The 24,732-nt window shown below is 36.7% G+C and overlaps 1 protein-coding gene across 1 annotated transcript in view; it reads right to left on the minus strand.

The window, feature by feature from the left end:
* Positions 1-24,732, minus strand: part of LOC145664306 (solute carrier family 12 member 7-like) — a 394,685-nt gene that overhangs the window by 323,842 nt on the left and 46,111 nt on the right. The window contains exons 4-5 of the mRNA XM_081730851.1: positions 13,040-13,258; positions 2,314-2,499 (exon numbers count right to left, since the gene is read on the minus strand). Coding sequence (XP_081586977.1) covers positions 2,314-2,499; positions 13,040-13,258 — 405 coding nt within the window. The remainder of the gene's footprint in view (positions 1-2,313; positions 2,500-13,039; positions 13,259-24,732) is intronic.

A 24,732-nucleotide genomic window follows, 5' to 3' on the forward strand; every position in this document is an offset into this window, starting at 1 on the left:
AGGTAGCATGTGAAAGTAGTTCTTCAAAACTGAAATACATTAAAAATAGGTTAAGGAGTACCATGTCCCAGAAACATTTGGAAACATTTATGTTGACATTGAAAAAGGTTTGTTAGTGAATTTTTCGAATGAAAAGATTATTTATACTGTAGCATCAAAAAGTAGTACACTAAAACATCTGCTAATTTGTGTAATATAGTATACGTATGCCTTGAAAATTGCGTAATACTTTGAACAACTCAGAATAATATGCTGGTAAAAGGATATAATTTTAATGGTCAGTTGTTAATATCGTTGACTTACTGTAGAAAGAAAACTGAGAAACTTGATTTGTGACATTGAAATGCTGGTGGCCTTGTTGGAAAAAGCGCCCGCGCCCCCTATTCGCCCCTAGTACTTACTATATTATTTCTTGCCCTTCCCCCATATCACCTACTAAAATTTCACATGAGAAACTTTTCTATATATTTATGATATACAATTGATTCTGTTTTCTCGTAGTTTTCTTTCTCTACAATTATGAATAAATAAATTATAAGTTCTCAAATGTAAGAGATACAAAGGGTAAGACTGACAGTGCATAGAAAGGTAAAAATATTGAGCATATTAAAATCCTGTTACTTGCCAAGTAATGGTCATTGTGTTATTAATACTTACATATAAGTTTGTATACAACCTTGTAACTTTTAAACCAATAGACAGAAAATGTTGAAATTTTGTACGATGCAAACATCTGAAGAGGGATTTTGTGTAAGAGAGGATATATAATACTTATATGGTTACACTAATATCGCATTGTGATATATTATGAATGATGTATCTATCTATTCCCTATTGTAGTTACAGTTTCATAATCATTTACTGTAAAAGCTCACTAATGCAATGCACAGGATTAGATATATATTTTTTAATAATCGGAACAAGTTATTTTGATAGGTTGGCTCAATTACGCTTCAAATTATTCTTTCTCAGAAAGGAAAAAAAGTCCGCAAATAAATTGTTTGTCTATTGTTATACTCTTAAACTTTTTCAGTTCCATACGAGAAAAGTTTATTATTTAACCTAAATGAATTTTTTGTATTTCCATATAAAGTTATTCTCATAACTCCCTCAGAAAAAAATGTTCACGCAATCGAAACAAGCAAACTAAATTGGACTTCAATATAAAAGTAATTGAACATGTAAGGGAAATAAAGCATACAATCAGAACCAGGATTATTACTACTTAAATATTTAAGTAAATCTTACCAACGCAATAGTAGAATGAGAACGTTAGAGAAATTCAAAACACATAATTAACAAATTAACACTTTAGTTGCTAAGATTCTTTACACTGCAAAGGTAAAGCTAAACCTGAACATATATTGTGGTAGTCTCAATAGGCATAGTGGGTTCGATAAGTACTTAAAGCTATCAGTAACAGCAAAAATCGATACCATAATATGAATGCAAATCTACATCATTATAAATGCAGTATAACCCCTCTAAGTTGGACACCTGCGATTCCCAGGAAATGTGTCCAAATCAGAATGGTGTCCAGGATAGATGGATAAAGATTTTTAATTGTTGAAAATCATCTACGTAGTAGTGTACATATGTAAACATGATTCATTATTTTAGAGTAGATGATGTTGTATATTGTATGTGTAAATAACATACACTATAGGTGTACTTACAAATAATGAAGCACATCGAAACAGGATCAAAATGGAAGTATCACAAGAATGTAACTCTCCCTCCTTCATTATGCACTTTTTTTTAATCTATTAAATAACATTCCACATCTATGCACTGAGGTTAAAGGGAGAAAGTGATGATGAAATAGTGAAATTAAGAAAGTGAGAAGAAACATGAGAACCTGAGAAAAGCCACGACTTCAGAACTATTCTCTTCAATTGCTTCTTCGTCTTAAAAGAAATGTTCATTTTTCAATATTGCCATCTTCTATACTTCATTTAATTCACGTCTCTGTAGGGATTTCGTAATTCTTTCATATTGTTTTTACTCTTTCCACTACTTTCCACCTCAACAAGGAAAATAAGTGGAAAAAGGCTGTCTACACTTTTCAAATATTGATGCCCAATGTCCAAGACAGTGAGTATCTACGTTATATGGGGTTAAAATACAGAAATAAATGTGAGTTACTGTGGGTCCGAGAAAAGTGTCCAAAGTAGAAGGGCGTCGAAGCTAAAAGGTTATACTGTATACAATTATAAACGTTCACAATACTAAATTTTACTTTAATGTGGCAATTTATTTCATATAAATAAACATAATTATAGAATATATCTTAATGTTGTGGATGATACTTACAATTAGTATTTCCACAAATCCCATTATATACATTCCGGTAGCCATTGTATTGGCAAAGTAAAAAAGAATGCCAACTGCTCCTCCAAATTCCGGTCCCATGGATTTATAAATCATGAAATAAGGTCCCCCAGCAGGAACATGACCATTTGTTGCTATTGCACTCAAAGAGATAGCTGTTAAAAAAGTCTAAAGAGGAAATAGTATTTAATAACAATTTCTTAATGTTTCCTGTTGACTTAGTTATTTTTTCTTAATTGTTTCATAAATTTATTTAATAAATGTGCCATTTTTATTGTTTGTCGTTTGCGCAACATGTAGGCTACATTTCTTAATTAATAATTTAATTGCTGATAATAAAATTAGAAAAAGGCCTATAAATACCTACAGTCACTTTAAACACCTAAAAAAATACAACTTGTCAGATTAATATAGCATTTGAGCACCTCGTCCACAAAACAGCTCTAATGAGACATGGAATGAAGTCATACAGGTCGTTGATGCTGGCAAGTGGAATTCTAAGGATTGTGGTGTGTACAATCTTGCTTTAAAAACATTTACCCGCCCACATCGAACTTAAAAATATCCATATGTGGAAGTAAATCAAAGAAGTCTAAATCTTCTTTGGCTGTTAAGTTATTTATTTCAAGCCGCTACTCATATATGTTACTAAATTATCCTACGTATGATTGTGTGATAACAGCTGTTTGAAGAAACGCAGGAGTCCAGTTATTTTTTTAAAACATTGTACAACTTCACCCGCAAAAAGAAAACTCAACTGTCAACAGAAAGTCGTTTATGCATCTTGCTAATAAGGTAAATACGTGAAATTGGACATGCTAACACTACACACTCAGGAATACTAATTTAAAGTTTTGAAGTTATGATGCTCGAGAGTACTAAAATTAAGATTGGTATACTGAAATTGAGGTGAAAAAAAGATAAATTATGTTGGCGTTTTTTAATCATATTTTCGCCATTCTATGACTTTTCTCTAAAAGTTCAGACCTTTAGACCTTTTTGCTCCTCTCTTACCTGCCTTGTAAATCGAGTGTAGTGGTTTAGCGAATCAAACAGATGTTATAAATGTTTCCTGTTTCTTTCTCTTCACTATATCTCACTTTTGGAGATGAATGTTCCAATAAATATGCTGGAGAGTCGATTTTTAAAAATGAAACTATTTACACCGTCACTGATACATATTCTGGTGCTTACCTTTATTAATGTATCAGACATGAGATCACGAAACTGAAAATTCCAATCTTTTCAGAGATTATATTGCATTGTTGCTGCAAATATGAGACTTGACTAGATAAACCTACTTTCCCTACTTCTCTAGTCAAATGAACAAATCTATCAATTTGTTATGCAACCTGCCTTCCTGTATCTAAGAGTAGTTATGTATTCTTCGAAGAGTAGTGCATGAGCTTTAGAATGTTACATTTTCTCCATGGTTAATGATGTTTAGGCATCAGACAATTTGATAGGATCATTGGATCTCAAGATGAACCCAACTTTTGTAGATGACGAAACCTTGAATACTAGATCTGAACAAAATGCTGTCACAGCTAATACTGAGTTATTTCTCCTTTGTTGAAAAAACTTGGTGATTATTTGTAATTTCAAGTAATTTCTTAAATAACATGAACATCACCAATTGTAACTCTTGAAATTTTCAGACGATTTCAGTTCAGAAAACTTGGAAAATAGTCTGTAATTACTAGATGTACAACGATATGTTGTATTTTTAATTGTATTCTCTGGGCAAAATGTGTGATCTTTTCTATAAAATATGCACTAGCCAGCTAGGTTAAAAGGAAGAAGAGAAGGAAACATATCCTGTTATAAATCAGTGTATGTTTTGTTGTTTATATTTCACCAAGACGATGTATTTATATGTTACTATGGGAACAGAAGCAAGGTTAGACATAATGTCAACTACCTCTTAAGGATCACAAAGTTTATAAAAAGAAAGTGTACAATAAACCACATTTTGCTTTATGTCGGTTTAGTTTATTCATTGCGTCTCAATAAGATAATATAATGTTAGAATCAGGACAATAAAACAAAAATAATAGTTCTAGATCCTAACTGCTGCAAACTGAAACACTTCTATGTATGATCAGTCAGTTTTGTTCCATATGGACGAAAACGTTTACCAAATCAAATTATTCGTGAATTGCCAGTTTTGTATATTATTAAATGTGAATATATAATTGTGTCTTACTTTATTCAAGCTAGTATTTAAGGAACTTGTGTAGTTTAAAGAGTCTCTAAAATTATTCCCCATCTACGAAATATGTATGTGAGTTCACTCATTGGTATAAGTGTGCCTAAAATGTTCGTGAGGACAAAGCTCGAGACTTGTAATATGAAATACTGAAAGATTTCAAATATCTATCACTTATCTACGGCTCATGTAAGTGGATTCAAAATTAGGAGGAGTAAACACCAGTATGAGAAAGAAGAGAAGGATCAAAGCATTGAGCGCATCAAAGCACGTATACTTCTGGATAGAAATGGGTACTTAAAAGCATTTCTGGTATGAAACGATACACAGCTGTCAGACCATTTAGCACTTGGAAACTACGTAATATTCTTATTTTTAAGATCGGAAGTAATAATAATTTTAAGGTCGAAAATTCGTTTGTTTGTTTGTTTTTGAGTTTAACGTCCCGTTCAGCAGTGAGGTTATATGAGACGTGGATCTACTGATTAACGTGGAATCCGAACAACATGAGCTCCAGCCGGGGTGTTTCAAACGGGTTATAAGGGAGTTCATTATCATGATGAAGCAAGAAATTATTCTCGTACCACCATAGTTCAGTCTTTTCATCTGAATGTCCTTCCTCAGATACCTCAGAGCAATGGAACAGCCAGTCGACGCTCTGGTTCTCAGAGATTTTACGGAGTGTAAATCCCTGAGCTTGACAAAATTATCACAAAGTTCTGATTTGTTTCTCGTTCTTAACTCTTGACCTCTACTGCTGCGAAGATTGTTGTTTGATCTCCAAATCGTAGCTGTAGAGTCAGATCTTATCTTCAATGATGTTCTAAAGATATATTATCCAACATCTTATGACTACGTTTGTGACAGAATTTAACACAGTCTACTTTTTCTCGGAAGTCAGCATCATGAGCATATACTACACTTCAAAACAGTTCATGTTAAAATCAAACGCGTTCACTTTTCTGTAGAAGGTCACTGACGTAATGTTTTACATTGTTCTGAATGATTCTTGAACTATGCTCATTCCCAAGTTTTCTACATTCTCTACATTTTCAAGGTTTGTGTTAATAGAAATTCGCTCTAACTTTTCTTCGTCTTTCATTGATATTTGTTTTCTTCTCGATATGCAAATTGACTCTAAAATCACAGCATCATTGTTATAAACTTGCTGAGTCATTTGATAGATCCCCTTTTCACACTTACTTAGTTTGACGAAGAAATCGTGCTGATCTATCTCATATCATGAATTCGTTTCATGTTTTGAGCTCGTTCGTGGCCAAGCGGTTAGCGCACGCGCCTTTCGCGTACGAGGCCCGGGTTCATTCCGGCGGGAACTCATGTCGTTAGGATTCCACGTTAATCAGTAGGTTTCGACTCATGTAACCTCGCTGCTCACAGAGACGTTAAGCTCAAAATCAACTCAACTTGTCTCATTTCTTTTTGCCATCTCAAACGGAACTGCATCGCGCGAGGGATTATTTTAAATCCTTAACTAAAAATATACAATTTCACTCCTTTTCTTGTCTAACTTAAGATGTTTCCTTTCTTTCTCCTATATTGACAGCGCGAGGAGAGAAGAATAAAAGCCATAACAGTTAATAGTTTAGGCATCAGGGCTTGAAAATTGAGTTCGAATGAAAATCATGTAACAATTTGGTGTTCGACATTTTTTCAATATATACCCATCACTGATCACAAAAATGCCGAATGCTAGAAGAAACACGTCATGGGAGGGGAGGGGGAGGAGGAGAAAAACCAAATTTGATCCGTTTCTATTATTCACTATACCTCCGTAACCATTGGAGCTGGAGCATCCAAACTTTTTTCATTTTGTTCGTCTAATTCTCTTCTATAATTTAATTCTAGTGCATTTTTGAGTTAAATATAATGGTTTTCTGGTTATTTTAATTTTTACTCAGTTTTGGGTGCGCTTGACGTCAGTTTTTTAGCCACAGATTCTTTACAAGATGAAATTCGGAAAAACGTTTCTTCTAAAAGTTTTTTGTCATTTTATGATCTTTAAAAAAAGGTATAATTATGTTACTGTGAGACCAACAGTGCCTGAGTTATGAGCGACTTTATTATGTCGTGTGCGAAACTGATCACGGCGCGGTCCAAGAGTTACCTTCCCACAAATGGTAGATATTAGCAACTGAGAACGATAAACATATATATAATCTTGTTTGCCTTATAGTATATAATCCTGATGATTAAGTCTGTCTATCCATTACAAATGTTCATTTATAATATCAATTGAGGGTATTTTCGGAAAATGATCCTTGTGAAAACAGAAAATTTCTGTCAAGAATGAAAAGAGAGCTTTCTCTAGTACACAGTATGAGAAACTGAAAATCTGTTTCTTTATACGTGTCTGTGATACCTTCTAAAACATGCACAAACATGCATCTTTCTATTCATTTTTCTGAAAAAATCTTGTTTCGACAAGGGTTGTTTTTGCTACAAGTCCTTCGATTTATGTACGACAATGGTACTGAGCGGAATAGAGCAGGAACCAAATTTTAAAATTTCCTTCGAGAGAAAATCATTAACAATTTTCCATCCACGTTCTTTAACATTTAAACTGTTAAATTTTATTTACAGAAGAGGCACTTCCCTATTATTAAGATTGTGTACAGTTGCTATAATACAATACATCTATAATAAGAAACGTAATAGAAGGCAACCATATGTTTAAGAAATCTCTTCAGAAGACACCAAATTATTTGATTTCTAGAATTAGTTCTGAATAATGTTATGCCACTCTTATATCTTAAACAGATAAAGAAATTTGTGATATCTATATTGCATCATTCAGTCTTCTTCATCACTCTGTTCATTAATTGATATTGAATTTTTACATTCGCTCGGACAACTACACATTGAAGTTCACAAGAAACCGCGATTCTTACATTTGCATTTCAAACTTACATACCCAAGTTTCTGACAGCTACGCATGGTAATATCTAAATAAGCTTTGGGAATATCTTCGAGTGTTTTTAAAACTGGTCTCACAATGTGGTCCTCAAAGTACCATCCGGATTCTTCTGGCCTTGGTAGATCAATCTCGCACTTATCAGCGTTTCCCAAATTGCTGTTTGTTGATGGCATCTCTTTATATGTTGTTTCAGAACATCATTAGCTTTAGGTAACCTCTTCAGGCTCCAATACGTTCTGAGGGACTGCCAAATAACCTCATGTTCTTGAAACGTACCCGGGGGAACATCAACATCAGTGGAATTGAATTTCCAACTGCGTTGACGGCTGTGATCATAGTGACCAGGTTACCCCTTTCTGCTGGTGTTGCACAACCGACCTACTTGACACCTTTACGGGCAACTACTTTGAACTGTCCCTGGACAGTGCTGAGCCGAGTTTCTTCCAAGTTACACATCTTCTCGGGAGGAATGAGTTCAAATTTATTGTGAACGTCTTTGATGTTGTTGAAAAAGAACTCAGCATTATGGCGATTAAAGCTGGTAGCCCAACTTAGGCTAGTTGCTTCGGGTTTGCTTATCAAAAGCTTTATGGAATGTCTTTTAAGAAACGGAAGCATCCATTCTTCTCCGTCTATTTGATTTTCTTCCCATGTTGCTGGATATTTCTTCTCATTCCCTTTAGCAAATTGACGTGCAAGTAACCCTTGTCAAAACAGAAGATTTCTCTCAAGAATGAAAAGAGAGCTCTCTCTAGTACACAGTATGAGAAACTACAAATCTGTTTCTTTATAAGTGTCTGTGATACCTTCTAAAACATGCACAAACATGCATCCTTCTATTCATTTTTCTCGAAAAGTATTGTTTCGACAAAGGTTGTTTTTGCTACAAGTCCGTCGGTTTATCTACTACAATGATACTGAGCGAAATAGAGCAGGGAATAATTTGTCATCCTCGTTCTTTATATATTACCACCTTTTCCTCTTAATACTTATTGTAATGGTAAGAAACAAAGCAAAAAATAATATATGCCTAATACATTTTATAAATGATAAGTTTTTAAACTGTTAAATCTTATTTGCAGAAGAAGCACTTGCCTATTATTAAGATTGTGTACAGTTGCTATAATACAATAAATCTGTAATAAGAAACGTAATAGAAGAAAGCTATATACTTAAGAAATCTCTACATAAGAGAGCAATTTATTTTATTTCTAGAATTAGTTCTGAATAATGTTATGCCACTCTTATATAAAGGTAACCAAGAAAGTTATGTGGCTTTTTGACCCACCCCTTTTGAACATCGATATGTCTCCTTAGACGTACCTTGAAGATCAAAAATAGTTCCCATCATCATATACGACCCCGTGTCAACGTTCTGGAAGGCCATGAATATTATCGCGGTAGAACTCGGTGGCCCGTGAAGCGAAGAAAGTATCAATTGCATTTTGCACCTCTATTAGGGATTTGAATTGGCATCCTCGAAGGTGATTGTCCAAAGAATGGAACCAGGTGATAATCAGACACGGTGCAAGTCCCGGGAAATATGGCGGAGGCAATAGTGTTTCCCATCCAAGGCGTAGAATGGTGTCCCGGGTCATCCTAGCCACGTAAAGCGTAGCGTTGTCCTATAATAGGAGGATCTCTTTGCGATTCAGAAGTTCTGGCTCCAGAGTTTTTAGTTTTTCTTGATCACGGCTCAACTTCTGACAGTACATAGTCGCATTGATGCTTTGATCAGCTGGTAGCAGTTCCCGGTGCACGATGCCGCGAGCAGTCCACTAAACACACAGGAGGATCTCCTTCTGGTGCACTGCTGGTATTGGCTGTTTTGGATCCGGTTCATGGGATACTAACCAATGATGACGGCACAGTGGAGCTTCCTACAGGTCCTACTTCTCATTACATGTTAACAACCTGTCCAGAAATAGCTCATTCCTCAGACGAGACAGCAAAGAAATACAGGTGTCTGCTTGCGTTGCCTTCTGACTCAGAGTCAAATTATGTGGGACCCATCGACCCAGTTTGTAGTGCTTCCCAAGTTGATAGAGGTGCTGCCGAATGGTTTTTCCACTCACACTGAATTGTAGTCTCAGGTTCTCACATGTCTGGCCACTGTTCAACCCAGTTGCTGCCTGAAGATCTTCATTTTGTAGATGTGTTGGTCTTCCGGAAAATAGTGCTTCTTCGAGTGTTTCGTCACCGTTCTTAAACTTATTAAACGACCACTGCATTGTCTGCGTAGTCACGACACCCTCACCAACTGCCTGGCATATCTTCCACCCTTCTGCAGCAGCGTTTGATCCCAGTTAGAATTCGTACAGCATACAAGCACTTGTGACGCTCTGTGGAGGTCCATGTTCGCTCTGTCCTTACGCAAGTTCATGGTGTAACTGAACTGCCACAACCAGCTGGTATGTTGTATATAACCACAACAACAACTGACCTTCGCCTTATTTCCATTTGCATTCAACACACGGTGTGAGGACCAATTGAACACAGATCTCCACAAAAAACGACAGAAATTTCTTGGTTACCTTTATATTTCAAAAAAGATAAATACTTTTGTGATATCTTTATTGCATCATTCAGTCTTCTTCACCTTTCTGTTAATTAACTGACTGAATTTTTATACTCGCACATTGGAGTGAACAAGAAACCGCGATTCCAACATTTGCATTCCAAACTTACGCACCCAAATTTCTGACAGCTACAGATGGTAATCTCTAACAAGCTTTGGGAATATCTTCGAGTGTTTTCAAAACTAGCTTCAGAATTTGGTCTTCCAAGTACTGTCCGGGGTCTTCTGACTTTGATAGATACATCAATCTCACACTTATCAATATTTTCCAAATTGCTGTCTGTTAATGGAATCTCTTTATATGTTTTTCAGAGCTGTTATGTCGGATCCAAGTGGAGCGTGATAAGACATTAACTCTCTTCTTATTCTCACATAACTTGTAACAAAGGTGGTAAGCTGGAATAAACTTTCTTTTCTTCGAAATCCCACCATCATGTACAATTATTTTCAAGAAATTGTCGTAATGGTACATCAAAAGCAGGAATACATCGGTCTCTACTCATCAGAACAATTCCTTCTGAATTGTGATTCAGAGCATGAAGTATCATTCTAGTATTTGCTTTTTCATGCTTCCCTTCAAGAATTTGAACATCGTTCTCGATGTTTGACTTAACTGTTTTTCACAAAGCTCCTCACGGTTAATGCGAAGATCTATGATGAAGCTAGGCTCCTACTTTTAGGAAAATGCAGCCTTTAAAGATTACCTCCAACTAGTGATGTTCTGAAACAACATATAAAGAGATGCCATCAACAAACAGCAATTTGGGAAACGCTGATAAGTGCGAGATTGATCTACCAAGGCCAGAAGAATCCGGATGGTACTTTGAGGACCACATTGTGAGACCAGTTTTAAAAACACTCGAAGATATTCCCAAAGCTTATTTAGATATTACCATGCGTAGCTGTCAGAAACTTGGGTATGTAAGTTTGAAATGCAAATGTAAGAATCGCGGTTTCTTGTGAACTTCAATGTGTAGTTGTCCGAGCGAATGTAAAAATTCAATATCAATTAATGAACAGAGTGATGAAGAAGACTGAATGATGCAATATAGATATCACAAATTTCTTTATCTGTTTAAGATATAAGAGTGGCATAATATTATTCAGAACTAATTCTAGAAATTAAATAATTTGGTGTCTTCTGAAGAGATTTCTTAAGCATATGGTTGCCTTCTATTACGTTTCTTATTATAGATGTATTGTATTATAGCAACTGTACACAATCTTAATAATAGGGAAGTGCCTCTTCTGTAAATAAAATTTAATAGTTTAAATGTTAAAGAACGTGAATGGAAAATTGTTAATGATTTTCTCTCGAAGGAAATTTTAAAATTTGGTTCCTGCTCTATTCCGCTCAGTACCATTGTCGTACATAAATCGAAGGACTTGTAGCAAAAACAACCCTTGTCGAAACAAGATTTTTTCAGAAAAATGAATAGAAAGATGCATGTTTGTGCATGTTTTAGAAGGTATCACAGACACGTATAAAGAAACAGATTTTCAGTTTCTCATACTGTGTACTAGAGAAAGCTCTCTTTTCATTCTTGACAGAAATTTTCTGTTTCCACAAGGGTTATTTTCCGAAAAGACCCTCAATTGATATTAAAAATGGATACTTGTAATGGATAGACAGAATTAATCAGCAGGATTATATACTTGCAGGCAGACAAGTATATATATATATATATATATATATATATATATATATATATATATATATATATATATATATATATATATATATATTTATCGTTATCAGCTGCTAATAACTACCATTTGTGGGAAGGTAACTCTTGTGGGAAGATAACTCTGAGTCGCTCATAACTCAGGCACTATTGGTCTCACAGTAACATAATTAAAAGGTCGTAAAATGACGAAAAACTTTTAGAAGAAACGTTTTTCTAAATTATATCTTGTAAAGAATGTGGCTAAAAAAACTGACGTCACGCGCAACCAAAACTGAGTAAAAATGAAAATAGCAAGAAAACCATTATATTCAACTCAAAAATGCACTAGAATTAAATTATAGAAGAGAATTAGGCAAACAAAATGAAAAAAAGTTTGGATGCTCTAGCTCCAATGGTTACGGAGTTACGGTGAATAACAGAAACGGCTAAAATTTCGTCTTTCTCCTCCTCCTCCTTCCCTCCCGTGAGGTGTTTCTTCTGGCATTCGGCATTTTCCCGATCAGTGATGGATATATATTCACGAATGTCGGATGACAAATTGTTACATGATTTGCCCTTAAAGTCGAAAAGGAGAGCAATTTTGTCAAGTTGATGCCTAGAGTATAAAAGTTAGAGTACGAACGAGACAGTATGCTGCTGATTAACCACTCCTGCACTAAACAAACAAGGGAAGCAAGAAAATTGCGGACTTTGGAGAGTGGGCACAACGCAAGAAAGAATGAGAGACTATGTCCCATTAATTAGCCTAAAGAGTGGACATATACTAATCAGAGTATAAGACAGCCGATCCAACGTTCGTAGTTGTGAGTAATTCAGCATAGCCTGGTATTTGATATTCACTCCTCTATGTGGTAGACAGAGGCATCTCCAACGTTTTGACTTTGACACACATTCAATGCACTCTTCTGATCCTCCTCTGACTTCATCTGCCTCAGCTTAGTTGATTTTCTTCTAGTCAACATGCGTCCTAGCTAAAAGATGATAGTCAACTGGGTAGTACATTGTTGAAGCAACAACATTACTACCTTTATAGTTGGTTATTTATTGTTTCTTTGCCCTTCAGTGTGCTACTTGTTAAAGTAAATTGCTACTCCTACCTTAATGCTGAGCTCCAACCTTAACCACGGACGACAAGATATAATAGCAATTGGAAATATCTTATATATATATATATATATATATATATATATATATATATATATATATATATATATATATATATATATATATATATATATATATATATATATATATATATACAGTATATAGATAGATATATAGACACAAAGATACGTTACTGTAAAACAACAAACGAAGACCAAAACGGATCCATGAATGACTCCTGCTGTGCCTACTACCCATGGCAGTCGAACAAAGAAAATAATTCCAAAAAGGTTTTGAATGCAAGGAAGATACACTCCTACAAGTGTCCCCATCTTTCTTGTTTGGCTTGTCCTCAAACGAGCTGACATTGTGCCGAAGAAAGTCTTAGACTTCTCCCGGGCTTTGGCTTCTCTCTAAAAAGAAAAACAAAAACAAAATTTAGAAATTTCTAAAACCATACGATTTTGTTCTAAAATACAAAATCATTAATACTTTTTAAGTCAATCGCAAATTCAAATGCAAAACTTAGAGCAATTTTTGAACTGAGTATTATTTTAACTCGAGATTAACCAAGACAATTCTTTATAAACAACACAAGAAATATTAAAGTAAGCCCTAATAAATATGTAAAAGAAAATTCATCAAATCGAAAAGTTACGCAGTTATAGTCCATAATGAAAACAAGAAAAGAATAAAGCTCGTTATTTGACATATTTCGAATTCAGCTTTGCAAATGAACAGGAAGTCAGCTATTCCAATTCACACTAGCAGTGGTGTTCAAGCCTCTCGCCTTTTGGGGGAAGAAGGGTATATATATATATATACAGATGGTGATCAGAAAAATGGAAACATCTGTAGTTGGCAACACGTCAGATGTATGGGTTGGCAGTAGTGTCGTGGCGCCCGCAGCGCCGGACCGTTGGTGGTGGTGTGTTAGGTCGGTCTAAATACTACGTCAGGCGCAGTGGAACAGCAGTGTCCAGTCGCTGCAGCAGACGGAGCTAGTGTAAAATGGGAGACTTCTCAGATTTTCAAAGAGGGCAAATTGTTGGTGCGCGGTTATGTGGAGTGAGTGTGACGGCAGTGGCTACTGTGTTAGGTGTGTCGCGTAGGACAGTGTCGAAGGTGATGACGGCCTGCACAACACACGGGGAAACCACATCGGGGAAGCGGAACAGTGGGCGGAAGAAAATCATGAGTGACAGGTCACGCCGGGTATTAAAGCGCATTGTCACGCAGAACCGTCGTGCCACTGCGGAACAAGTGACGGAGGAACTCAATCAGCACCTCCCCCACCCTGTTTCGACAATTACAGTCTACCGCGAATTACATGAGATGAACTTACGGGGTCGTGTTGCACGGGCCAAACCGCTCATCAGGGATCATAACGCTTTCGCACGCCACAAATGGTGCCGCGATCATGCAACTTGGACCGTTGAGGACTGGAAACGTGTGATATGGTCGGATGAGTCATCCTTCACCTTATTTCCCACCACGGGCCGTGTTTATGTGTGGAGAACGCCCAAAGAAGCTTATGATCTGCAGTGTCTCCGCCCAACTGTGAAACATGGCGGCGGCTCGATGATGCTGTGGGCCGCAATATCATGGTTTTCATTGTGCCCTGTTTTCACACTTAGCGGACGAATCACTGCCAACGACTATGTCGCAATTTTAGGAGACCACTTACATCCTATGGTCCGGATGTTGTTCCCGGACAATGACGCCATCTTCCAGGATGATAATGCACCCATTCACATAGCTGGCGTTGTTGCAGAATGGTTTGAGGAACATCGGGATGAAGTTCAACACCACCCCTGGTCCGCCCAATCCCCAGATCTCAACATAATTAAACATCTGTAGTCCGTCTCGGAAACACGCCTCCGGCGACGATTTCCACCTCCATCCCCTCTCACAGAACTGGTCGATGCCCTGCACGAGGAATGGTGTAAAATTCCACTTGCTACCATTCACGACCTCTGTGCCTCCATCCCACGTCGCATCAAGGCTGTTCTGAAGGCGAAAGGTGGCCCGACACAATATTAATCTTTTAAGTTGCAATTTCGTTCAGGTGTTTCCATTTTTCTGATCACCATCTGTATATATATATATATATATATTATTACTATTACTATTATTATTATTATTATTATTATTATTATTATTATTATTATTATTATTATTATTATTATTATTATTATTATTATGGAGGATCAGGAGAGCAGGTAGCAGGTAGGCGCTACTGAGTTAGGGTGATGAAATTCGAGGAGGTTGTTTGTAATTTGTATATGATATGAAAAGCTCTTTCTTGTATGTAAAAGGGTTATTCAAAAAGCGCGTCGGTTTTGTTGTATCAAATTATGAACTTTTTTCAAAACACACTAAGAACATTCATAAACATGTTCATCACACATTCCGATTTCAAGTATGGTGAATGACGTCGGGCACATGACCTCTACTGCGCTGCCATGCAATAACTCTCTTCGTAAAATTCGCTATGACTGAATGACTCAGGCACACTGTCACGAACCACCGCAATGTTTAGCTTAGAACGACCACTACGACGCTGCCCAGGACTTTTAATGTTCAATGTTGGAAAAACCGTTTCAATGAACTTTTTCATAAATGTGCGAACTTTTGATTCATTCAGTGCCCCATTTCGCGCAAAGTTGCCTGACATTTGCTGCATAACTTACTCCGTTCTGTTTAAAAGTTTTCACAATTAGCACATGTTGCGCTATAGTAAACTGCTCCATGCTAGGCAAAAACTGAAGAAATGCGAGAAATTCAGACTAAAGCGACAATCGGAATTTTTGTGGGTAGAGCAACAATACAAAACAATGTCGGCAACCGAGAAACAAAAATTTGCCAGACGGTTCAAAACCGGCGCACTTTTTGACGTTAACACAAGATCATACTGCCACGATGACGTCTTTCTACGCATAAACATGTTGAAGGGTATACTTCCGAGTGATATGTAAATATCAGAATCCACTAAAAACTAATAGATAATTTGTAACATAAGACTATTACGAACATTATAAAAACAAGAATAATAATGTGTAATTTTATTATGCTACAATTACTTATTCAAAACATCGTAAATTACGAATACTCAAAGGACACTAGGGGTAATATGTAAATATAACGAGCAAATTAATCAACGGATCGATAGCATAGCTTTCTCTTAGCACTAATTTGTTATGAATAAAAGAATACTAAGGAAATTAAGAGTAATATTTGAATATTACGATCCAATTAAAATTGATATGTTTATGAATTGTATATGATACTCGTAATATGAATATTTATTACTTTCAGTTAAAATACTAACCCTTCATGTTTATTTGAATCCGACATGGTACATAGGGTCCACGCTATAGCTCTTTCCTTGTAAGACTATTTCTAAGGGCTTTGTAGAATTGGGGGGATCATGTTGTAATATGTAAGACGGTTAATATGTAAGACTTTTCAGTGCGCGAGAAGCAACGTTAAATTTTACTGCGAGTGATGATGTTTGAGGGTCGGGAAACCGCGATGCTATGCGTTAACACGAAGCTCAGATGTGCCCTCTACCGCTCGGAGACCGGAAGTTGGCGCCTGGCGCGTGAACTGCAAACGCGAAACCCGCCCGGGGCGGCCGGGACGTGTGGAAACCGGAGGTATGCGCCCGGTACACAAAGCGCGAAACGAAGCTCCGGGGATGACCGGTGTCTCATGGCGAATTGTACCAATGCGTAATCTGTAAAGGCGAAAACTGATACTCTGGTGATGCGGGACCTAGGGAACCTAAGATCTTAATACGACGTCTATATGATGTCAATTTGTAGTGCAAATGTGTGACTTTTATGCAAATTTAGATTTCGATGTAAAATGTAGAACAGATTTAAAGCCTTTTAGGGTATGTACGAGTAGGATCTTTACCTACTATGCAGGAAAAAAATTGCCGATCATTGCGTAATCTAAGCTCGGTGATAAATGGACAATACTATGTACAGGGAATTATAGACATTGCATTTGCAAATATTTGTTACAGGTATAATTATATTGTGTAAAGTTTTGGTGTCCTCACGTGACTTTTGGCATATATTTTTTTATTTCATTCAAACAGTATACTTTGAAATTTTCTGGTATTAGTCTCAACATTATATTCTTGAACGCGAAAATTCCTGTCTGTGATAGCAGCTTTCCCTGAGATGATTCCCAGGAAACAAACTTTAGAAATAACAAGAAACAAAGAGATCCTGTACAAGAAGTAGAAACAGATCTCAGAGAAGAAGCAGAAACACATTGTGTAGAAGAGCAAGATGAATATAATTTACTGCTATCTTCGGATCTTTTCAATAATTATGATTTTCTAAATCCTCTTTCATCTAGAGAAGTGCCATAAGAAGAAGATGTGGATCATATCCTGCATGATGCACTGGAAGTTCTATTAACAACATCACAGTCAAATTTCCTTGCGCACTCCCCATCAGTATTGGTGAGTTTTCGGGCAGAGGTGGCTCAGTGGTAGAGCAATCACTTATGGTGCGTAAGGTCCCTGCTTCGATTCCATCTTGCTTCAAATAGGCTTTGTGTTGGATAAACCATGTGCGATGATTTTCTGGGAGTTCTTCCGTTTCCTCCTAGATTCTTCATTCTACTATTTTACCTACACGTACTTCTCAATCACCGTCTCTTTTAGGCTACACGGCATTTCTATGGGATGTAAAACTGAAAGATTTCATTTGATTTTATTTTTGGTAGTTTTCTTAATCTATGCTGTTCTTAATCTATCTAAACAATGTTGACGTTAACTGTGTAAAATATTCTATTATGTAGTGGGGACAACATTATTATCTAATGTGTGGTGGGTGTATAAGGAGGATTTGTAATAAAGAGGCACACGAATGTTTGGTTGCTATTACGCTATATGAAAAACGTTCATATTACGTTATAACAGCTCCGGATAATAGAGAGGAACTGTTTATGGCATATGCAGAAACTTCAAACTTGGTATGTGGAACCTTTTCAACGAAGCATGAATGTTGTCAAAAAATGCTCTTTATCTCACACAAGTCGTGGAAATTTTAAGGGAGAAAGATTTGTAAAAGGGCTATGTAATTAATGGATGTTAATACACTGAAATGAACTCAAAGAAAATTCAGTGTGTAAACTTTGAACATATTGATTTCTCATTTTGTTTTACTTTATTGTTCTTACTAACAAAGGTCGCGCGGTGTTACTCTGACTTAGCCGATTTCTTTTTACATATGAAACAATTAGACAACCGTAGAAATCCTCGATCGCATACGTGTTCGAATTATAAGCGTTAAAAGTTCAAAATTGAACAGATTTTTCAAAAAGTTTGAAGTAACCCTTTTTTGGGATAGTCGCTTCATTTTTGGTATTATTGTGTTTACTTGGGTGCTCAACACAATGGTGAGGTCAAAACGTATGCTTTTTGCAACATAAGGGGACTTATTAGGAGGGTGAAGGGTAATGGCATCTTACAACTTGCAAATTTCCTCCTGTTTTGCACACTTGGTCAACAGGGTAATAAAATGTATTAGCCCTATTTAACTGTAATGTTATTCAAATGTCACTTTCCTGTGTGGACATCTTCAAATTGTACAATGGCATTTGTCTCTGAAACGCTTTGTCTTGGAACTAACGTGAACGGGACTCCCAACCCAGCCGGCCTCCGTTTATGCATTGTATAAAAAATTAAACATTTCAGTTTAACGTCCCACAATTATGTCCTTTAGGCTAAGGGAGATGATACCCTTTTCGGATCTTGGCTTTTTAAGCTATTTTTTAGACTTTCAGTCAAGCAGCTACTGCATCGTCACTATTTATCCTAGGATCATGGTTCATACCTCATTCTCTTTAGAATGGAGCTGGCTTTCAAATGATATCACTTGCATGATCATATCATATACCAGGAGCGGGAAAAATGATGTCAAAGAGAAAATTTTGGAGGGAAAATTTTTTCTCGCACTTTGGACCCCTCTGGAGCGACCCTGTGTGAACGTAGCCATCTAAGAAAAAACTCTGATAAATAGTACTTGGTATACTGAATATGTGTGCCAAATTTCAAGTTTCTATCGGGAATACCAAGGGCGGGAGAAATTTTATCAGGAATTCCCGACATGCCCCAAATAACCGTAAAACACCATGATCTCAGGTAAAAATTTCCTGAGACATCCCTAATTACCTAAGGTCATGTTTCGCCCATCATTCTATTCAGAATAGAACTGCCTTTCAGGCGGTATGACTCGCGTGTCTCCATCATGTATCTAAGGCGGGAAAGTGATGAAAAACGGGATTTTTGGGGTCTAAATATCCTTTTTTTCAACTTTTAGCCCCCTGGACCCCCCTGTTTTAACGCAGAGATCTAAAAAAAATCTGGTAAATACTACTCGGGGGGCGGAATGTTTATGCACAATTCCAATTTTCCAGGTGCAAAAGTAAGCCCGCCAAAAAAAAAATATACCGACAATGTCCCATATTCCCGTATACAGAGGGAAATTTTTAAACATTCCCAGAGACATCCCTAATCACCCTAGGGTCATGTTTCACCCATCATTCTTTTTAGAATAGAACTGCTTTTCAGGTGGTACTATTCACTTGTCTCCATCATGTATCTAAGGCGGGAAAATCCCGTAAAAGGGATTTTTTGGTAAAATTTCCCTTTTTCAACGTTTAGCCCCTCTGTACCCCCTGTTTTAACGCAGAAATCTGAAAAAAATCTGGTAAATACTACTCGGTGGACTGAATGTTTGTGCACAATTTGAATCTTCTAGGTGCAAAAGTAAGCCCGCCAAAAAAAAAATACCCACCATATCCCATTTTTCCCTATATAGAAGTATATTTTTCAAAAAAATCCCTGTGACGTCCCTAATTACCCTAGGATAATGATTCGACCGTCATTCTCTTCAGAATGGAACTGCCTTTCAGACGGTATGACTCACGTGTCCCCATCATGTATGTGAGGCGGGAAAATGACGAGAAACCGGATTTTGGGGGTAAAAATATCCCTTTTTTCACCCCTTTGCCCCTCTGGTTCCTCCCCTGTTTTAGGACTGACATCGGAACAAAAAATCTGGTAAATACTACTCGGTGGACTGAATGTTTGTGCAAAATTTCAATCTTCTACGTGCAAAAATAAGCCCGCCAAAAATACTTTACATAACCCCCCCCCCGAAAAGTATTACACGAAAATATACCTTTTAGACTTATGTCGTCATCACCTCCTATGTCTGGACGCAGGACGGTCTGAAACCATACGTAATGTCTTCTACAATGGATCTGGACTTGAAAAACAAACAAACAAAAAAAACCGGACGAAAAGGCTCAAATAGAAGAGAAATAACGCAATGTACCATGAAAAATGCGTATCGTACAAAATGTACGATAAGATCCCCAAAGGAGGCAAGTGAATGATGATGGAAGAATTGGTGAGACGAAACGGAAATACCCATGGACACGATGGTATGCATTGTGGAAGATGCTGTTCCAATATCTCATCGCTAGCTATTTTTAATTTTTTTTTTTCAAAGGATTTTAATGGCGTGAAAATAGTAGCCAAATTTCAGATAATAATTTACAAAACTTCAGACATTCTTTCCATTCACAGCGTTTGTTTACATATATGGTAAACGACATTATTTTTACCTCTCCCTCCCCCCAAAAAAAGCCAAAAAATATTCCCTGGGGTTTGACCAATATTTTTCCATATTCGACAGTTCGAATTCACTGAAAACTAAAAACATGGGTATCGATAATGTATTAGAACACTGTGTATTCCGTAGGGATGGCCAAAATTTTCCGGAATCCGGATTCAGGAGATTTTGTTTTCCGGAATCGGAAAATTTACTTTCCGGAATTCGGAAAAATTCCGGATTTCGGAAAAATTCCGGAATTCAGAAAAATTCCGGATTTCGGAAAAATTCCGGAATTCGGAAAAATTCCGGAATTCAGAAAAAATCCGGAATTCGGAAAAATTCCGGATTTCGGAAAAAATCCGACATTCGGAAAAAATCCGGAATTTAGAAAAAATCGGAATTTTTCCGAGATCCGGAATTTTTCCGATTTTACTTTCCGGAAAGTAAAAATTCTGGAATTGGCCATCCTTAGCTAGTAGCTGTTAAAAGAGAAACACAATAATGAATAGGCTATATATACTGTATTAATTTCTTGTAGTTGGATATGTCTTTATCATTTACGTAGACAATTGCTACTGCAGTTATTTACTACTTTATGAGAAAGGTCTTATTTTCACACACAAAAAAGTCGCCGGTGTGTCTCAAACATTATCGCGTTCCCACCTGCAGCTGCTCCAAAGCACTGCAAACTACTTTTTAACCAGGCGAAAGGCAGTGAAGGAAAATAAATCTCAACAAATATTCTAATAACATTCGCTTATTGTCAACATACCTACAGTGAGCGCAGAAAGTGTTCTTACACCGTGCATACTTTATATTGAAAACAGCTAGCATGAGAACGGGAGGTGGAAAATATATATATAAGCAGAATTAAGACTACACATTCATACATTTTATTTCTATATACAAGAGAAAGGCCAAACAAACACAATCACTGTTTTGTTCAGAAGAAAAGAGAGAATTCCTTTTTTGTAAACGCAAAAAGTCACCGTACACTTATGCTTGAATTAATGCTTATAAAGTATATTACGTTATTTAATATTTTGTGGGATTACCCTGTGCGTTAATGATTGTCTGTAGTCTTCGTGGCATTGATTTCACCTGTAGTAGTTCGTAGTTCTGTAGCTTCGGGACTGATTATGTCCCATTCTTCTTGAATAGCTTTTCTTAGGCCTTCTTTAGTAGACAAGCTGTGCCTTCTGATTCTTGTCTCCAGAACAGATCATAGATGTTCTATGGGGTTCATGTCTGGGGATTGAGGAGGTGTGCGAAGCTGTTTCAAGGTATTATAGAGTCAGGAGCGGATCCAGAGGGGGCGATCGGGGCGATCGCCCCCCCCCCCCACACAAGAGGAAACTCTTATTTTATATATAAATAAACCCATCCATAACAAGTTTGGAGCTCTTAAAAGTAGCAGTATTACCGCCGACCGCCCCCCCCAGAAGTCCGTCCTGGATCCGCCCCTGGCAAACCTTGCAGACAGGCCTCGTTCAACAGTACAAACAATAATTGTGATGTATAATGTTTCTATCACTGTGCGAAACCATAAAATAATAATAATAATAATAATAAAAATAAAAAAGAACTGGAAGACCAAGAGTGTTGAGTGAACAAGTTAAACGTTACATTATTAGGGAAAGAAAAAAGGTTCCAAAAAGTAGTGCTGTGCAATTGGCAACGGATCTGGAAACACGCGGTGTTAAAGTATCAGCCAGTACAGTGCGGAATATTTGCAGGGTATCATGGTCGGATAGCCAGGAAAATGTTCTGGGTGAACAAGACAAATCGTATAAAGTAACACATAAATACATTGTCAGTACTAGTAAATGGATAGTATATTTACGTGACTAATCGTGATTCACTCGATAGCATAATGGTTAGGAAGATGCAATTATTTAAATAAGTTTACATCTAAATTGCTAATTACCATGTCACGCGAGAGAGAGAGCGGGGATTTTCATTATTACTACATGTAAATAGATAAATAATGACGCTAGGAATCTAGTCTATCATTTTATTTACAGCAAACGTGAATTGAATCATAAAGATGAGCTTAGTTGGCCCTCACAACTAATTTAATCCTTACATAAAAGCACGACGCGAATGTCGGCATAATATCTTGGACCAACAAGCTCATTAAACATGTACAGTTATTTGCAATGAAATGCTTACATTACTCCTGTCCATTATCTTGATAATAACATGAGTTCAAACCATTAAATCAAATAGTTCTGGACAAAAACCTGAGTCAATTTCATATGCAAATTTAGATATAGTAACATGTCAAATTACAAGTCCTGGCACATTGGCCTAAGGTGCGTGAGGAATATGATTGTGATATATGCTACCTCTGGTAATAATTTTATGCATATTAAGAAACAAATAAAGAATAATTCCAACTTACATGTTTCCAAGTATAACATCCAACAATTGAATGGAAAGACGTACAAAGTCTACGCGAGTACCGAGTACGGATAACGCGACTCGTATACTTCGTCCGAGAATTATCAATTGACTGACTGACCCTTAGTAAATTTTTACTAGTGTTTTTATACACAATTTGTTTTTCCCTTCTATCTTCCTGTTCTCTATTTCTGGACTTTCTTAACCACAAAATTGTTATTTTTCTGTGACGTCAATCAGGAAGTCCTTGTTTATCTCGTCACAGGTCCACTTTTCTATGGTCAGAAATAGTTGTTGCTTTCCCTTTCACTTCACTTTGTTTGTTCAAATAAGAGGATTGTTTCCGTGAATCAACTTTCTATGTATATTTTAAATCAAGTGTTTTAATAAACAATAAAAAATTTCATCCTAGTCTCTATTCACGTCACAAAAGAGACTAAAGTTTGAAAAAGAGTATAAAGATAAGGGATCAGGCTTCTTTCTGGAATAGGGTCATATTTTCGGACGAAAGTAAATTTAATTTTATCGAGTCCAATGGGAGGCGTATGGTATGGTGCAAGGTGAATACAGAGATGAATCCTCAAAATCTCGTCCCTAAAGTAAGACACGGAGGAGGGTCCGTGCTCGTCTGGGGTTGTATGAGTGCCTCAGGACTGGGTCGTCTCCACCTTATCGATGGAGTGATGATCCACAAAGTGTATATTAACATATTAAAGGAATATCTCCATACTAGTGCGCAGAAGATGGTTCTTGAAAACAATTTATTGTTCAGCAAGACAACGACTCGAAATATACAGCGGAAAATACTCGATTGTGGCTACTCTATACAGGGGCGGATCCAGGACGGACTTCTGGGGAAGGGCGGTCGGCAGTAATACTGCTACTTTTAAGAGCTGGATGGGTTTATTTATATATAAAATAAGAAAGTTTCCTCTTGTGGGGGGGGGCATGGCCCCGATCGTCCCCCTCTGGATCTGCCCCTGAGGTTTGCTATCTTTCTCAAAGACTTACCCTTCTTATGCACTTTAATAATTACTTTTCTTGTCTCCTCATTTGTTTCTGTTCGGTTGCTTCCCATTTTGACAGCCCACCGTGCAGTTTTTTCACTCCTATTCACAACTAAACTCATTCTGTTACTCGTCATGCTATACAGAGGTGTATACTCAGGTGAATACTAGTGAACCCCAGTTGTGGTATCTTTGTTTCGTATTCGTACGTCAGGTGTACGATCACTTTTTGCGTCTACTCTATACATTTTCTACGGAATTTATTTACTTTCTGACCATTAAACTTGTCTTTGTGGTTCTTTATTGATATATTCATAAAGCTTAGTTTTCATTATTCATATTGTGTGTGTTATTACACTTCTTAAATTTTCTGTTTCTTTTTCGCAGGCATTCTCGTTTCAATAGCATAGGTGTACGAACACTTTCTGCGCTCACTGTATGTACAGTAAATACAAATTTATAATTTTTGACTTTACGAAGTATACAATGTAATTGTTCAATAATTAACACAAGCAGGCATTCATTAATTTATATTAATATAATAGTTAACAAAACTAATAAACGGGTGATTGATGACTCAGTGGTAGAGTTTTCATCTATGGTATTCTAACCCAGGACATGTGGGTTTTCGATGGCTAATTTTGTGTTCGAAAATTTTTCCGGTGGTAGGCCTGCTCTTGGTTCCCTTTCTTATATTTGTTCCATCATCACTCATTAACGAATTTAGTTTATCAAAACTCTATAGCCATATATTCATTCTGTCCGTCAGTGAAACAAACAGTCTCAAGAACTATCTGATGGATTACCATCAATTTTGGCCACGATGTACAG

The sequence above is a fragment of the Thermobia domestica genome, chromosome 11 (genome assembly GCF_964235325.1).
Source record: "Thermobia domestica chromosome 11, izTheDome1.hap1.1, whole genome shotgun sequence".
In the NCBI taxonomy this organism is placed as follows: Eukaryota; Metazoa; Arthropoda; class Insecta; order Zygentoma; family Lepismatidae; genus Thermobia; species Thermobia domestica.